The sequence below is a fragment of the Ictidomys tridecemlineatus genome, chromosome 10 (assembly GCF_052094955.1).
Source record: "Ictidomys tridecemlineatus isolate mIctTri1 chromosome 10, mIctTri1.hap1, whole genome shotgun sequence".
Lineage (NCBI taxonomy): Eukaryota > Metazoa > Chordata > Mammalia > Rodentia > Sciuridae > Ictidomys > Ictidomys tridecemlineatus.
Window position 1 is genome coordinate 104,218,465 of NC_135486.1, and position 13,810 is coordinate 104,232,274.

Below are 13,810 nucleotides of genomic sequence, written 5' to 3' on the forward strand. Positions count from 1 at the left end.
CCGTGTCTGCACTGTGACACAGCATCACCCACATCATATCACATGTCAGTGCTTCTTCCCCTACCGCCCAGAGCAGGAAGCAGGGGCACACGTGCACAGGTGGTTGCAGTAGGGTCAGGAGGAGCCCAGTTACTGGGGATGAGATGGAGGGACCATGGCCATGGGCAGCACCCCCAATTGGACATGCAGGGACGCTCAGATGGGGTTATGTGATCAGGCTGCATATGGGAAAGCCCCTCTGGCATGGGTAAAGGAGGGTTCATTTAAGGAACCAAAACTGTGGCTGGGGGGGATAGTTGGAAAGTCCACAGGAGAAACTATGAGGACCTGAGCCAAGGTCAGCCCTGTGCTGTGCCCCTGGCCAAGGGTGGGGTTGGGAGAGCACCACGACAGGGAGGTTCCCAGGGCCCTGACTCTTGGGTATGTGGCTGCCCCAGGCTTATGTGAAGCAGGCAGGGAAGGGCACGGGGGAGGCACCTGACTGGCATTCAGCAGAAGGCCACTTCTCTCCAGCCCAGCACTCTCACCCACATGCTGTCTCTGAGCAAGGCCAGACCCCCTGGAGACAGGGCTTTTGAAGGAGGCCACCATAGGCCTCAGGGAGACCTCCCATCCCGAGGTCCAGTCTGGGGTTGCAGAGGTTGAGGGTATTGTGTAAGCAAAGGGGGACACAGAGATCTGTGACCGCGGTGCCAGCAGACCCTTGGTGGGAGCATGTGCAGCTCTTACCCGCGGAGGTAGTCCAGGGCCAGCTCTGCACCTGAGCGCCTGGCTGGTGGGGTCTGGGCTGTGGCACTGCCCGCCTCCCTCAGTCGCTTCTTCTCTTCCTTTTTCCGTTCTTTCTTCAGCTTCCTTTCCAGGACCCTCCTTTCCTCTGGTGACAGCTCGGGGCCTGGGGCCTGTACCCTACTTGCTGCCTCTCCCTGAAAGTCAAAGACAGTCCTGTCAGAGCTGGTGTGTCAGAATGAAGTGACCACAGCACCTCCCTGATTGACCTGTTGCAGAGCCTTGTCCTCCCAGGCCCTGGCAGGGCAGGACCCGGCCCTCTCACTCCATGGCAGAGCTGGGCTTCTTAGGGAGAAGGCTTACATGTTGTCACCACAGGCAACCACCAGAGGGCAGCAGCCCAACACCTGCAGCTGCCTGGCACCAGTCTTGCTAAGTAAGGGGTCCTCCCAGTGAAGACCCCACAGGGAGTCTCTGACCAAGCTCGGGCATTCTGCAGCAACGATTCCTGGCCATCTTGGGCCAAGAAGCAGCAAACAGAAAACAACGGGAAATGAAGCACCAAGTGGCAGCTGAGCAACTCTGGCCAGGGCAGAGGGGCTAATAAAGCCAGCAGCCGTGACCCACTTTGTCCTTCATGAAAATCCAGGACACTGGTGTTTACTGACCTAGACCAGGAGACCAGAAAGGGCACAGGGTGCCCACCAGGATGCCTTCCAGAAGGGCGAACCCCCCATGCACACAGTTTCTCAGAGCCCCTGCCTCCAAGACAAAAAGAACAGGACCCAGAACAGAATAGGGGCTTCCTCCTCCTTGTCAGGTCCCCTCACAGACCAGGACACCATGAATCTGCTAAAACAAGAACAGGTCTCTCTGTAGCTCCCTCTCTGTTCAAAGAGGGGCTGGCAACTCCCACACACAGCAGGCCCAGCTGAGAGGAGGGGCCTGTGGCCGAGGCTTCTCTGTCCTGCATGGGCTGGTCAGTGGTCATGGGATCTGAGGGCAGGGCGCCTGAGGACAGGTTTCTGTGAGCTGAGGGGCAAGAAAAGGAGCCTAGAGGGCAAGCTGGGCCCCTCAGAACCTGGCCTTTTGGCTCTCACAGGACAGCCTCTGACCAACTCTGAGATCAGAAACGATTTCTCAGGCCAGGAGGGCTGACTGGGCAAATGCCACAGAAAATCTGGCACCAAAAAAGCAGCAAACAGTTGGTACCCAGTGCAGGCCCGGCCTTTGCCCCCATGGCCAAGCAGGCCACACCGCACCACTAGGGCAAAAGTCCACCCAGTTGAACCACAGGGCTGTTGTGGGGGAGGGGGTGGACAGCAGGCCTGGGGTCTATTAGCATTGACCCTGAGGGAGGCTGGCAGGCTGGGGAGGACTGTGAAGGGTGGGGAGAGGTGGAAGCAATTGCCTCTGCACATGACAGCTTCATCCTAAGCCCAGTGCCTTGGCCTCTGACCCTGACCCTGGTTGGTGCAGAATGCAGACAAGAGGGTCAGAGGGGTCAGTCCTACAAGGAGATGTCTGTCTGCTTCCTGAGGACTTCCAGGGCTCTGCATGTGGGCAGTTTCCCTACTGCAAAGGCTGAGCGGAGACCAAGGCCAGGGGCCGTTCCACAGGACGGTATGAGGGACTGCAGGGTTCTAGCCGTTTATCCCTCAGTTTCCTGAATGTCCAGCACTCAGACCATGTTGTGTCTGAAGCCCACAATTCTGGAAGTTCCAATAACAGTTTCTTTAAAACCCACTGTACTTTTGGCTGCCAGCAACCCGATGCGCACAGTGCCCAGTACCCAGGTCCTGTCCTGAGAAAGCTATGTGCCTCATGGAGAGAAGCTATTCCTTGGAGAGCCTCACTGAATGCAGCCACTGGGAGAGCCAAGGAGTGAGCCAGGTGCCCACGCCTGGATGCAGGCCCAGACCATGGACTTCTGAGAAGCCGGAAACTTGAGATTTACATTTATAATCTCCTAAACTGTGAAGGCCGCCAATTGCCAATTCCAATTAAATAGGGCATATTATGATGCCAAAGACCCATCCGCATGTCAACTGTCTGAGGAGGCCAGCACAGATCTGAGACCCCGACCCCTGGGCCAGAGAGGCAACACACTCTACCTGCTGTCATGCAACGTTCCCAGGGTGGAGGCAGAGACAGGCCTGGCTTCAGCTGTCCTCCTCCACCAAAGGCTCTGCCATTCTCAGCAGCTGGAGGCACAGACACACCCACCAGACTTGGGGGCCACCGTGCCCGGGGACAGGCACTTACACACCTCCCCAATCTGGAACGAGTTTTCCCCAGCTGCCGTGGTCTGACAACTTTCTAAAGGAGGTCCTCATTAGAAATAGCAGCGTTAACCTACCACTACCATATGCATCGACTTCACTTAAGGCGGTTCTAAGGTTTTAACTGGCTTAGGTTAACGCCAGTCAGTAAAGGGAAGGCAAGTATCCAATGAGGTCCCCGAGGGTCCCTTCTGGAGACTGGCCTCCTGGAGTAAAGAAAGGACCTAAGAAGGCCAAACCTGGTCCTGTGACTCACTAGAGACTTCTTTAGGCATCCTGCCTACCCCCAGGAGTGGGCTCAATGCTGCCTGAGTCCACCCCATAGGCCAGGATCTTCTCCATGGGGTGAGCAGTTCTGGGTTGAAGCCACAAGGGCACAATAGTGTCCTTAATGAAAGTAGGCACCCACTGCCTGAATCTGCACCTGGGCCTGTAACACCCCTTTGTCGGGACCACCTACCTTGATACTATTACACAGGTATCCTAGATATGATGAAACACAGAAATGAAGTAAAAATCAAAATCTCAGCAACAGTCTCCTACAGGTCTAGCAGATTCAGGGTGTCTGGAGCAGGCGTTCTGTGAGGGGATCTTTTGGGGAGGAGTGAACCCCCCCAATGCCGTGGTCAGACGACTGCTGAGTGTGCACACAGGCTGCACCACCCCAGCTGCATGACACTGCCAGCCCAGGGCTCTGCCCTTTGGGATTTGGGGGTACCAGGTTGTGCTCCTGGCCTGTCTCACCCTGATGTTGCCTAGCGGGGCATGTGGTGTGGCAGGAGGCCCTCCCCAGGTAGGCAGACTGCCAGGTGAACCAGAGCTATTGCTCTAAGCATGCCTGTGGTCCCAGCCCACTGTTCACTGTCCACTTTACATGTGGCAAACTGGGGTCACCCCACAGCACTATGCCACCAGGTGTACCCAGGGGAATTCTCTTCCTCCTGGGGCTCCTGGGCCTCTTTTAGTCACAGCCAGGTGAGTGTTCTCAGGTCAGATGTACTAAAGGGCTGGTTCCCTCTGGTCCCTCTGCTGTGATGATACTTGTAGGTTCCAGAGTGAGAGAGTCACACACAGGCGTGTGGAAGTTGATCTTCCTAGAGATGAAGTTGGCAGGGTTGGGGCCAGAGATATCAGTGTTCTGACAATTTGCTGCTCTGTGCTGAGTCATGATCCACATGCAGTTTAAGATCTCATAGGTGAGGTTGCCATGTCCACCTGTCGGCTGACAGAGACCGGAAGATCCACACTCCTGTCTCAAACAGGGAGCCCAACTCTGATCTGGCTGCCCAGGCCCTCTGGCCAACCTCACCTCCTGCATGTTCTTGGGGGAACCAAGACTTGTGTCTGCTGTGGCCTATTCCAGGAGCCCCGGAAACGCAAGGGCCCAGGCTGGGTGGGGCTGGAACAGGCCCTGGGCCTTGCAGATTGTGGCCCAAGTGGCTTTGCTATCTGCTAAGGAGGCGAGGGCAGCTCCCTGGTCTCTGTAAAGGCTCAGCACTGAGCTGCAGCAAGCCTGCAGGGGTCAGGGTGCTTTTGCCTCAGCTTATTTTGTCAAAGCGTGCAACAGGTAGCCCAAAGGAAGACAGGTGAGCTCCCAACAGATATGCCACTTCCCTTTCCTGGGCCCCCTTTGGGCCGTGGATTTGAGGACAGGCTCCAAGGATCCCATAGAACCTACCTCTATAGGAGGAACTCCATTCCTCCCCCTTCTGAACTGCAGGCTAGAAATGTGGGGTGATGGGAACAGCAGGCAGGATTGGCTCTAAGGGTGATAAAGAGTCACAACTACCACTCCAGACCACCATGGCCACAGAAACCCGGTCTCCAAAGTTCAGTTCATACCCACTCAAGTAGGACACTGTGCTGTCTGCCTGTTCCACAAACATCTTAACTCCCTTCTCTGGAAACCTCGCTCTCTGGGAGCAGCAACTACAAGGATTGTTGCTGTGACAGGACTTGACCCGCCCAGCCCGGCTCCTAGGTGAGGGTGCCCTGGGGGCTGTCTTTGAGGTGGATGCCCCAGGGTTTGGGCTTTCAGCCACATGAAAGACACCAGCACTTTCTCCCTCTGGAGTTATGGTGTGGAATGTGGCAGCAAGCACCAGCATGATGCACAGCTGTGACATGGGTATTGTCTACCACAAAGGCGTGGCCTTATTATTTGTTTGCACACTTAATCAATCGAGGGTGTCAGGAGCCCTGGATGAAATTTTCTGACCACTCAGAAGCCTTAAGGTCGGCGTGGGGTAGGGGGTCACACACAGAGCTGGGTGCTCCAGGTCCAGCCTGTAGGCCAGCATGCCTTGGCCTTAGGTGTCCTGCCAGGGCCTCTGGCCCCACACTTGGGCTTCATGTGATCAACAGAAGCTTCCTGTGTCTGGAGGCAGAGTAACCTGGCAGGCAGAAAAAGGGCCCATTGTTTCCTGGAGCTCCCAAGAGTGAAGAAGTCGTCTCGCCTGCACAGTTGGAGGTTGGGAACCACCAGCCCCAGCCTGTGACACTGCCTGTCTGCAAATGCAGGAGCTGTCCAGCCTAGCGCCACCAAGCAGGTGTGCAGGGAGATGGCTGCTGCCCTGGGCATCAAGGCCTAGGGTTTCTGAGCGCCCACTGAGTGAAGCATTCTTGGAATTACGGAGGGCAGTAGAGAATGCGCCAACCACATGCCAGCTGCAGAGGGGGTCTGGGACAAGTGCCCTAACCTTGTATGATTCTTAATTCACTGGAAGCAGGGCTTACAGCATTTCTACTGCCAGGGAACACTCCCAGTGTGGAAACCAAGGTGCACACCTAATTGATGTGGCAGTGCTGGCTTTAGTGGCCAGGGGCTGGGACTTCTCCTTCTCACCAGCACCTACCAGCAGGGTGGAAGCAGCTCCAGGGACTGTGTCCAGGGCTCAAAGAGTCTCATGTGCCTCAATGACCTACGTTCACCTCTGCGCACAGAGCAAGGTCCCCTCACTCCCGTCTGGCATGCTTTATTTTCAGAATATGCAGCTCCAGAAGGAGCCAGAGGCCTAGAACTCAGATGGATGTGGATGAAGACTCTTCATTGTGGCCGGAACCCTCCCAAGCTCTGACCTAGCACACACCAGCCCACATGTGTCACACAGTGCACTCACAAAAGCACCCCACGCCACCACCTCTGCTCTGGGGTAATGCCCTAGCAGAACACTTGCTCCTAGTGTAGGCTGTGGGACTTGTGGGTTTGGCCATAGCAGGGACACCCAAGTCAGACAGCATGAGCCTAAGACCTGTAGTGGTGTGGCCCCACAGGATCACGGTGGGTGCCAACAGAATGAGCATGAGAGGTTACAGTAGAACTTTGCATCCTCTTCCCATGCAAAATCTTTGAAACTGATGTGTACGGCACACATTTCTGATTCGGTTTCAGTGCCTGCTGACCCTGGCTTCACTCCATTGTGTCCCATAGCCTGGCCAAGGCAGATGAGGGCCTCCTATAAGGCAGCCCTGTGTATAAGACTCAGTGGCCCACCCTGCATGTCTGTGCTTCTTTCCTGTGGGAGGAGGCACTTGCTCCTGGGGTCCAGAGAAGTGTGATCCAGTACCTTCCTGAGAGAAGGGGATTGCTGAGGACTGAATGGATCAGAGCAGATCAGGAAGACTGACTCAGCAATCCAGGGATCCAGGGAGGCTGGCTGGCAGGCAAGATGAGCCCACCCCAGCCTGCTTCCTCCAGCTGCTGAGTGGTCATGTCCACTGCTCATGGGAGCACAGAGAGCTGTGCCAGGATGTAGCAGAGCTGAGCCATGCCTTGCATCTAGGACCATCTCTCTCCAGTTGTGGTCTGTACCTTCTGCCTTTGCCAGATTTCCTTGGGCTTCACAAGTAAGGAGAAAGAAGAGCTGAGTGCAGGACAAAACGCAGCCCTGCTAGGAGGCATTCTGGGACAGGGGCACCTCCCTCAGGACCTCCGTGGGCCCTGACCTGGAGTCCAACAGACACTTGCCTGCCTGCCACTCCACCACGAGTGTCCCTCCCGATCCACTGGAGTCCTGAACAACTGGGATCTGGCTGACACACAGAAGAGGAAGTTGCAAAGGGGCAGGCATCTCCTCCTGCCCAGTCTGCAGGGCTGTCAGGTCTGCAGGTCTCAGCTGGGCAGACAGTGGACTTGGGAAAAGCCCAGAGGCACATTAAATCAAAGACTTTTACTGCAACCACTTCTGTGCAGCCCCATGCTCCATGCAGGACACCAGTGCTCCCTCCCCACTGGTCACCTCACTGCTGCCTGCCGACCACCTCCTAGAGATTATATGGGGAGAGACCTGGGGGCAGGCATGCATGGCCCTTGGGTGACCCACTCCGTGAGGTCCCCACACCTGTGAGGGAGAGAGAAAGGGAGAGAAGTCAGGGCTCTAGAACCTCTCAGGGAACGTCAAACTTTCTGTAGGACCCTGATACGCAGAGCTGGGGACCAAGAGGCAGGTGACGCCCGCTCTTGAACAGACTAGGCTAAGGAAGAGCTCGGTGGCGAGAAGACCACACAGCGCCATAAGAGCCGTTCTTCTCCAGAAGCCTATTCACCGTGTGGTGTGACCGAGCCTCAGCAGTGCTGGCTTAAGGAACACTAAACCAAGAGTCAGAAAGTAGACCTGGTGTGGCGTGGACAGCCGTCTAGCTGCCCTTGTGTGGCTTTGACTAAGCTCTGTAGGGTGTGATCCATCTCTCCAGCCCCACCTCACCACCAAGCACATGCACTCAAGGGTGCACCTTTCCCTGGGACAAGGCTGGGTGTGCATATGGATTCTGGCCATGTGACCCTCCCCTTCCCTGCACCTGTGAGGAGCAGAGAGACAAAGAGGCCACTTAGATAGTTGACGCATGAGGACAAAGTCCCAGAGATACAGAGCTTCGGCCACATAGGACAGAGGCCAGGTACACAGGCCTTGCTCTCATCTAGGACCTAGGTCCCTAGTCATTGTACCTGCTTAACAGCCACTGAGAACACTTAAGCATTGTGAGGAGTGACCAAGTGACAGCAACTTTGGGAGGGAAGAACGTGAGCCCTACACAGGCTGAGGCTGCTGGATGTCCTCTTGATAAGCTGTCATCTGGCGACAGACTCAGGTCTACAAGAAAGAAGCTTGTCTCCTGCCCGCCTGCGTGCTTCCAGACCATGAAGCCTCTTCCTCCCACCTCCTCAGACCCAGCCCAAGTCCACACTCAAGACGTGCTCATTTAACTGTCCGCACCCTTAACACTTTGAGAATGTGCCCAGTCTGTAGACCTTAATCAGATTTTTAAAATAATATTTTTTAGTATTGGTGGACACAGTATCTTTATTTTCATGGGGTGGTGAGGATCAAACCCAGTGCCTCATGCATGGTAGGCAAGCACTCTACCTCTGAGCCACAACCCCAGCCCCCTTAATCAGATTTTTTTTACTGCAAATGTTAAAATATAAGAGGGTAATTCACAGTAGCATTTTTTTCTCCTTTCCTGAAAAACAAGGAGAACAAAAGAAGGAGCATTTAAGATTTGTCTTTATTGAGACAATTATAAAAAGCCAAGGCAGATGTGAGAGGTAATCCAGGGACACTGTGAGTGCCCCTGCCAGGATCCGCCCAGGGTAACATCCACAGATAAGTACAAGGCCACACCCAGGGTCCCACCAGAGACAGAGCGGGCAGCAGGTCTTTGCAGTGACGAGACGCACACAGGTGGTACAGCTGCAGTTATTACATGAATACAAAAATCACTAAATTCTTTGAGGCTAACTCTTTTTCTCCCCAACACAATACTTGACTAGCCCAGGACGTGATTAGCATTTGGTTCCTTTCTTGCTGTGGCACAAATGGGACAATAAACTTCCTCTCTTCTGAGACATCTTGTTTAAAACTGGAATAACACGAGAAGACCTGAGCGTCAACCATCCAGGAAGCTGCCGTCTGACAGGTGGCGCGGGGTTCAGGACAAGCAGCCTTGAGTCTCGCAGGCACTGGCCATGCAGGTGCTGAGGCGGACGCCGGCTCTGTCGTCGAGGCGCTCACAGGCAGGCATACGTGAGCTCCTGGAGGACAGGGAAGGCGGCCACTCGGTCCAGCTCAGTGCTGAGGGGGCCAGGGAAGCTTTTGGGCTGAGGTGGCTCTCTTGCCAGAGCTCAGCTGTGATCACAGGGTGACACTGACCTAGTGACCCCTTCTCAGAATGATGTTTCTAAATGCGTAGAGTGGAATCTGCAGACGCACAGGGATACAAAATACAAACTGAACTCAGCAGCAGGATGTGAAAACAGATCAGAGCCCCAGTGATACATATCTTCACTAATGCATCAAGTGACAAGACCAAGCAGAGGAAAGTGGAGCTGAGGACAGTGAGATGTCCCTGGTTGCGAGAAGAAATGAAAGCTCCTGTATTGGCACTTTCCAGGTCAGTCTTGCCCAGGTCACGGCTATCTACTTCAGCCATGGCAGGAGACATCGTGTCACCTGGAGGTTAGTAGAGACACACATTTATTCTATCCAGGCTAAAACTTCCTGACCTGACACTCTCACTAAAGGTTAGGACAGAGTCCCAGCTCTCCATACAATGGTCTTGGGAAGTCCCTCCAGACAGGGACTTCCGTGGGACCTCTTCCTAGGATGGCCTCCTGTGCACACCATGCTTCGCCCATCCTAATTTATCAGTCTTCAGCCTTATCCCAACTGGACCTCAGAGAATATGATGAAAGACTTCAGACCATTTTCCCAGAAATTCAATGTCATGGTTTCAGACCCCCAAACCCCGGCAGGGCCCCACTCCTGGTTCTAGAGAAGGAAACAAGGTTTCAAGGGGTGAGGCCTCACCTACCATCACAGTGCAAGCCAGAGGCGGGGCGAGGACAGGGCCCCGGCAGACTTTCTTTTAGAATTCTGTGGCCTTGGTGGATTGTGGGACCTGTGTCCCAGCCAGAACTGAAAACCAACTCCTTACTTGTGTCCTGCAGAGGCGGCAGCCTCAGAACAAAGGCCTCACGCACGGGAGTGGGCTCAGCCACGCAGAGCTCTCCCACGGCATCTTAATCCACGTTCAGCTGCACACATCAGCAGCCCACATTGGTTGGCAACACCAGAATGCACCAGAAAACAACCCTGGGGTGAGACATGGCAGCTGCAAGGGCTTTCGCTGGTTGGTGCTGAGAGAACACTTAAATCTTCATTCTTGCTCTTCTTTTAACCCAGAATTAGAAATCTGTGGTGTGAGGCAAAGTTTGCTAGATGTTAGGAAAAGGGGCAAGAGGCACCGGCCAACTGATGCCATCAGCTCTGCACTAGGTCTTTCAGTTTCCCAGTCTGAAGATAGAGGAACCTCCAACACGAGACATTGTTCCTGCTCAAGAAGGAAACCAAGGCTGACAGTCCTGGGTCCACACAGATCAGGCTTATAGACACAAGGTCCTCAGAGTTTGCAAATCGCTGTTCTTATTTAGTCCATGCTCTACCATTTCACAGGCTTTTATCCATCTGTCCAATGTCACGGCATACTCAGCTGTGCCTAGGAGCTCACTCCTCAGTGGAGGACAGACAGACATAAGCACAAAGGACAGGGAGACCCTGATGTGTAGGGAGTGGTGGGGGAAGGGGTGGAGGTACTGCTGGCAGGCACATGGGGTCAGTCCAAGAAGGCAAAGGGCCTTTGTTCCTTTGCCTCACAAGCCAAAGGATCAGTCCCAGTTGGCCTTCTGCTGCAGCTGATACCAGTGCCCTGGCCCGAAGCCAGAGAAGCCTGGGGCTCCCTATCTGAGCACCACAGGCTGCAACCACCAGGGGAGGGAGGGCGGCTCAGGAGGGCCCATGTTGGGTGCTTCAGGAACAAATGAGAACCAATCCCTGCTGCCTAAAACCCCTGACAGGGAAGGAGAGACAAACATGAGGCTACTCCTGAGACCAGGAGGATGCAGTAGGTGTGGGAGTGGGAGGCCAAGGGGAAGGGTGTGGAGCCCCAGCTGACATAAGCCTAGGGGAGGAGATAGCACAGGTCAGAGGAGGCGAAGGGAGGCCTCTGTTGAGGGGCCACACGCCCCAGGAAGTGTCGACAGCTGCCAAGAGGCCTAGGGACACAGCTTTCTGCCTACACCGAGGTCACAGAACACAATGCAAGGCAGAGAGCAGGACTAGAAGATGCAGCCTGACCTCGCCACCACGTATTTAATTGGAAACATTTCCAGTACAGGAGGAACCAAGTTGGTGACAAGTCCACATGACTGCCTACATCTGGCAGAACTTCCATCTCTGCAGAGACTACACTGGCCCCCGGGGGAGCTAAGGGTGGGACTTCTCATTTGTTGGGTTTCAGCTAGAACCTGGCTCTGACTCCAGGTCCGAAGAAAGACTTTTTAAGACCAGGAAGAGCCCTGAAAGAGCTGCTCCGGCCTCTCCCCCACAGCCTCCCACTGCCCAGCGACCGGCACAAAACACTGTTGGGACCAGGGGCTCCTTCCTGACCTTGGCTGGGGAAACCCACAGCCCCTTCGGTCCACAGCACTCCACAACTTGCAATAGAGGCATCATGACCACCACTCAGGGAGGTGGCTAACAAGTCTGAAACAGGGACCTGAACTGAGTCGCTTGATGCCAGATATACCTTCCTGTTTCTCCAGATCCCAGAGGCCCAGGCCCTTCATCTCTGCTGACAGTCCTCAGTGAAGCCTTCAGGAAGATGAACATGCCCCTTGGCTCAGGCTCCCCTTTGGTATAACAGCTGTGTTTACCCACATGCAGGGCTGCCTGGGGGCTCTAATTAGATTCTAGGCATAAGGATGCCATCTAATGGTGCATAAGACTGGACATTTGTTACTACTGAGCCCATGCAGCTTGGAACTCAGATGAACCCAGCATACAGACAGCCCATGTGGAATGTCACAGGTATGGCTTTTAGGGCAAGTGATCACTGGGAATGGAAGGCAAAGATAACACACACAGAAATGCTTCTGAGTGTTTGTTACTAGAAGGTTGTTTTACTCTGCAACTCCCTGGCCAAGCTTATTTCCATCCTAGCTATTAAAATCCTGATCTTCCTTCATTTTATCTGTGGAAAAATATGACTGACTAGGAATCCAAGGCTGTATTTTGTTTTTAAACTGGATTGCAAATCTGGCAGGATGGTAGTTAGCAAAGGCAAAGCTGGGCAAAATGCTAAGCATGGGAGTGAGTTTCAAGTAACATTTAACACACAGAAAACATGTTTCTCAACAACTTGCAAGAAATTAGCTGACAGTTGTTTCTAATTTGTTGGTGCAGATATTGCCATTTCAGCGCAACCCAGATTCTTAATATCTAAAAAACCAACTGCAAAAGTGCAGAGTCACCCAACTCACAGCTGCATCTCTGGCTCCAGGGTGCAGCTGCAGAGAGCACGAGGTCTCCATCTTATCTGAGGGAGAGAAGTGACTGAAAAGGGGGGGGGGAATCAACTTTGCACAAGATTTTCAATACGGTCTTCCTGTTTAAACCTCACAGTCTCTGGCTCTATTCTTCCCGTGATGTTAAAAAGAGTGACTGATTTTTGAGTACTAACTGAAAACACCAGAACTATGTTCTCACGGGGGGGGGGGGGGGGGCGCACTTTCCACCTTCAGCCCAAACTTTAAAAGGGGGAAGCTGGGGAGGGGGCCTCTTGCCCTGTGGGCTCTGCAGACACTGGGTACCAGCACCCCAAGCTGTTGGAGGGCCTGCAAAAATGCTTGAGCTCTGGTAAAATAAAACAAAACATGCTACTGGCTCCAAAGTGAGTCACAGCAGAATCAAATAACTAAGTTCTTCATTAAATGACTGTAAAGTTCATCCTACAACAATTTCACTGTCAACTGCAATTTTCACTTAAAAGTTCTTTATGGGTTAGAGTTTACTCCGCAAGAAATTCTAGGTGTACACGGTGAATTAGAAAAAGCACACTGCCAATTAAATAAGTTTTTCATGGCCAAATAATTTCAAAAGCAAACCAACGAATATACCGCGGGGTCGGTGAAAACTCGATTTGCCCGAGGCAGGGCCCAGCGAGGGTCGGCAGGGCTGGGCGCCCAGGGCACGGTTGGCACCATCCTCGCCCTGTCCCGCGGACCTGCCCCTCCGAGAAGCCAGGTCTTGCGCGCGGCTGGGCCCGCGCCGCTGCCCCGCCCCGGGGTCGCTGGGCACCTGTCGCCGCGGGGCGGGGCGGGAAACCAGGACAGGACCCGCCCGCTCCCTCCCCGGCCCGGCGCACTGACCTCCGGGTCCCAGGCCGGCGGGCGTCGTCAGCACGGACCGCCAGGACGGCCAGGACCGCGCCCGCCGCGCCTGCGGCCCGTCCCGCAGCCCGCCGCAGCGCCAGCACACTGCGCATGTCAGGCCGCCGGGCTCGGCTGGAACCAGATCCAGCCGGCTGGGCAGTGACGCAAGAGCGCGCTCTCTCGGCGTGAGGGTGGGCCCCCCGTGGGCGGGGCCGTCGCTGCTGCACGTGGAGCGCGGCTGCAGGCGAGGCTGGGGCGGGTCCGGCACCAAAGAGGTAGGGGAGCAGGTACTGTCAAGGCTGCGGTCACTGCCATGGCCATCAGGCGCTGTTCTGTGGGAAAATGGGCGGCGGGCGAATGCTGTGCTCCTCCCACACACTCAAACTACATTTCCAGCTCTGCTCACCGGAGCACTGGGGCTCAGGGTCCCATGGCTCCCACTACAGGGCAGGAAGCCACCCATCGTGGTCCTCCCACCCCCTAGCACTGATTGACCATCATCTTGCAAGTCCTCTCACCTCCCAGGCTCTCCTGCGCCTACGCTCCCCTTCCTGGAGCACTGTCAGCGGGGCCCACAGCCCCACCACTGCTCTTC

At 54.8% G+C, this 13,810-nt stretch overlaps 1 protein-coding gene and 1 long non-coding RNA gene across 8 annotated transcripts in view; both read right to left on the reverse strand.

The window, feature by feature from the left end:
• Positions 1 to 13,810, reverse strand: part of Chlsn (cholesin) — a 118,102-nt gene that overhangs the window by 5,054 nt on the left and 99,238 nt on the right. For 5 of the 7 annotated variants that reach the window (XM_040278297.2, XM_078023557.1, XM_078023558.1 and 2 more), the window contains exons 3-4: positions 4,687 to 4,770; positions 730 to 923 (exon numbers count right to left, since the gene is read on the reverse strand). The exons of 1 other annotated variant lie outside the window; for it this stretch is intronic. In XM_040278297.2, coding sequence (XP_040134231.1) covers positions 730 to 923; positions 4,687 to 4,770 — 278 coding nt within the window. The remainder of the gene's footprint in view (positions 1 to 729; positions 924 to 4,686; positions 4,771 to 13,810) is intronic. One more of the 7 variants, XM_078023559.1, reaches the window with a different exon arrangement.
• LOC144367415 (uncharacterized) lies at positions 8,495 to 13,195 on the reverse strand. The gene is made up of 2 exons (XR_013426773.1): positions 9,819 to 13,195; positions 8,495 to 9,205 (listed from the first exon to the last, which is right to left on the reverse strand). It is a non-coding gene; the product is annotated as an uncharacterized LOC144367415 (long non-coding RNA).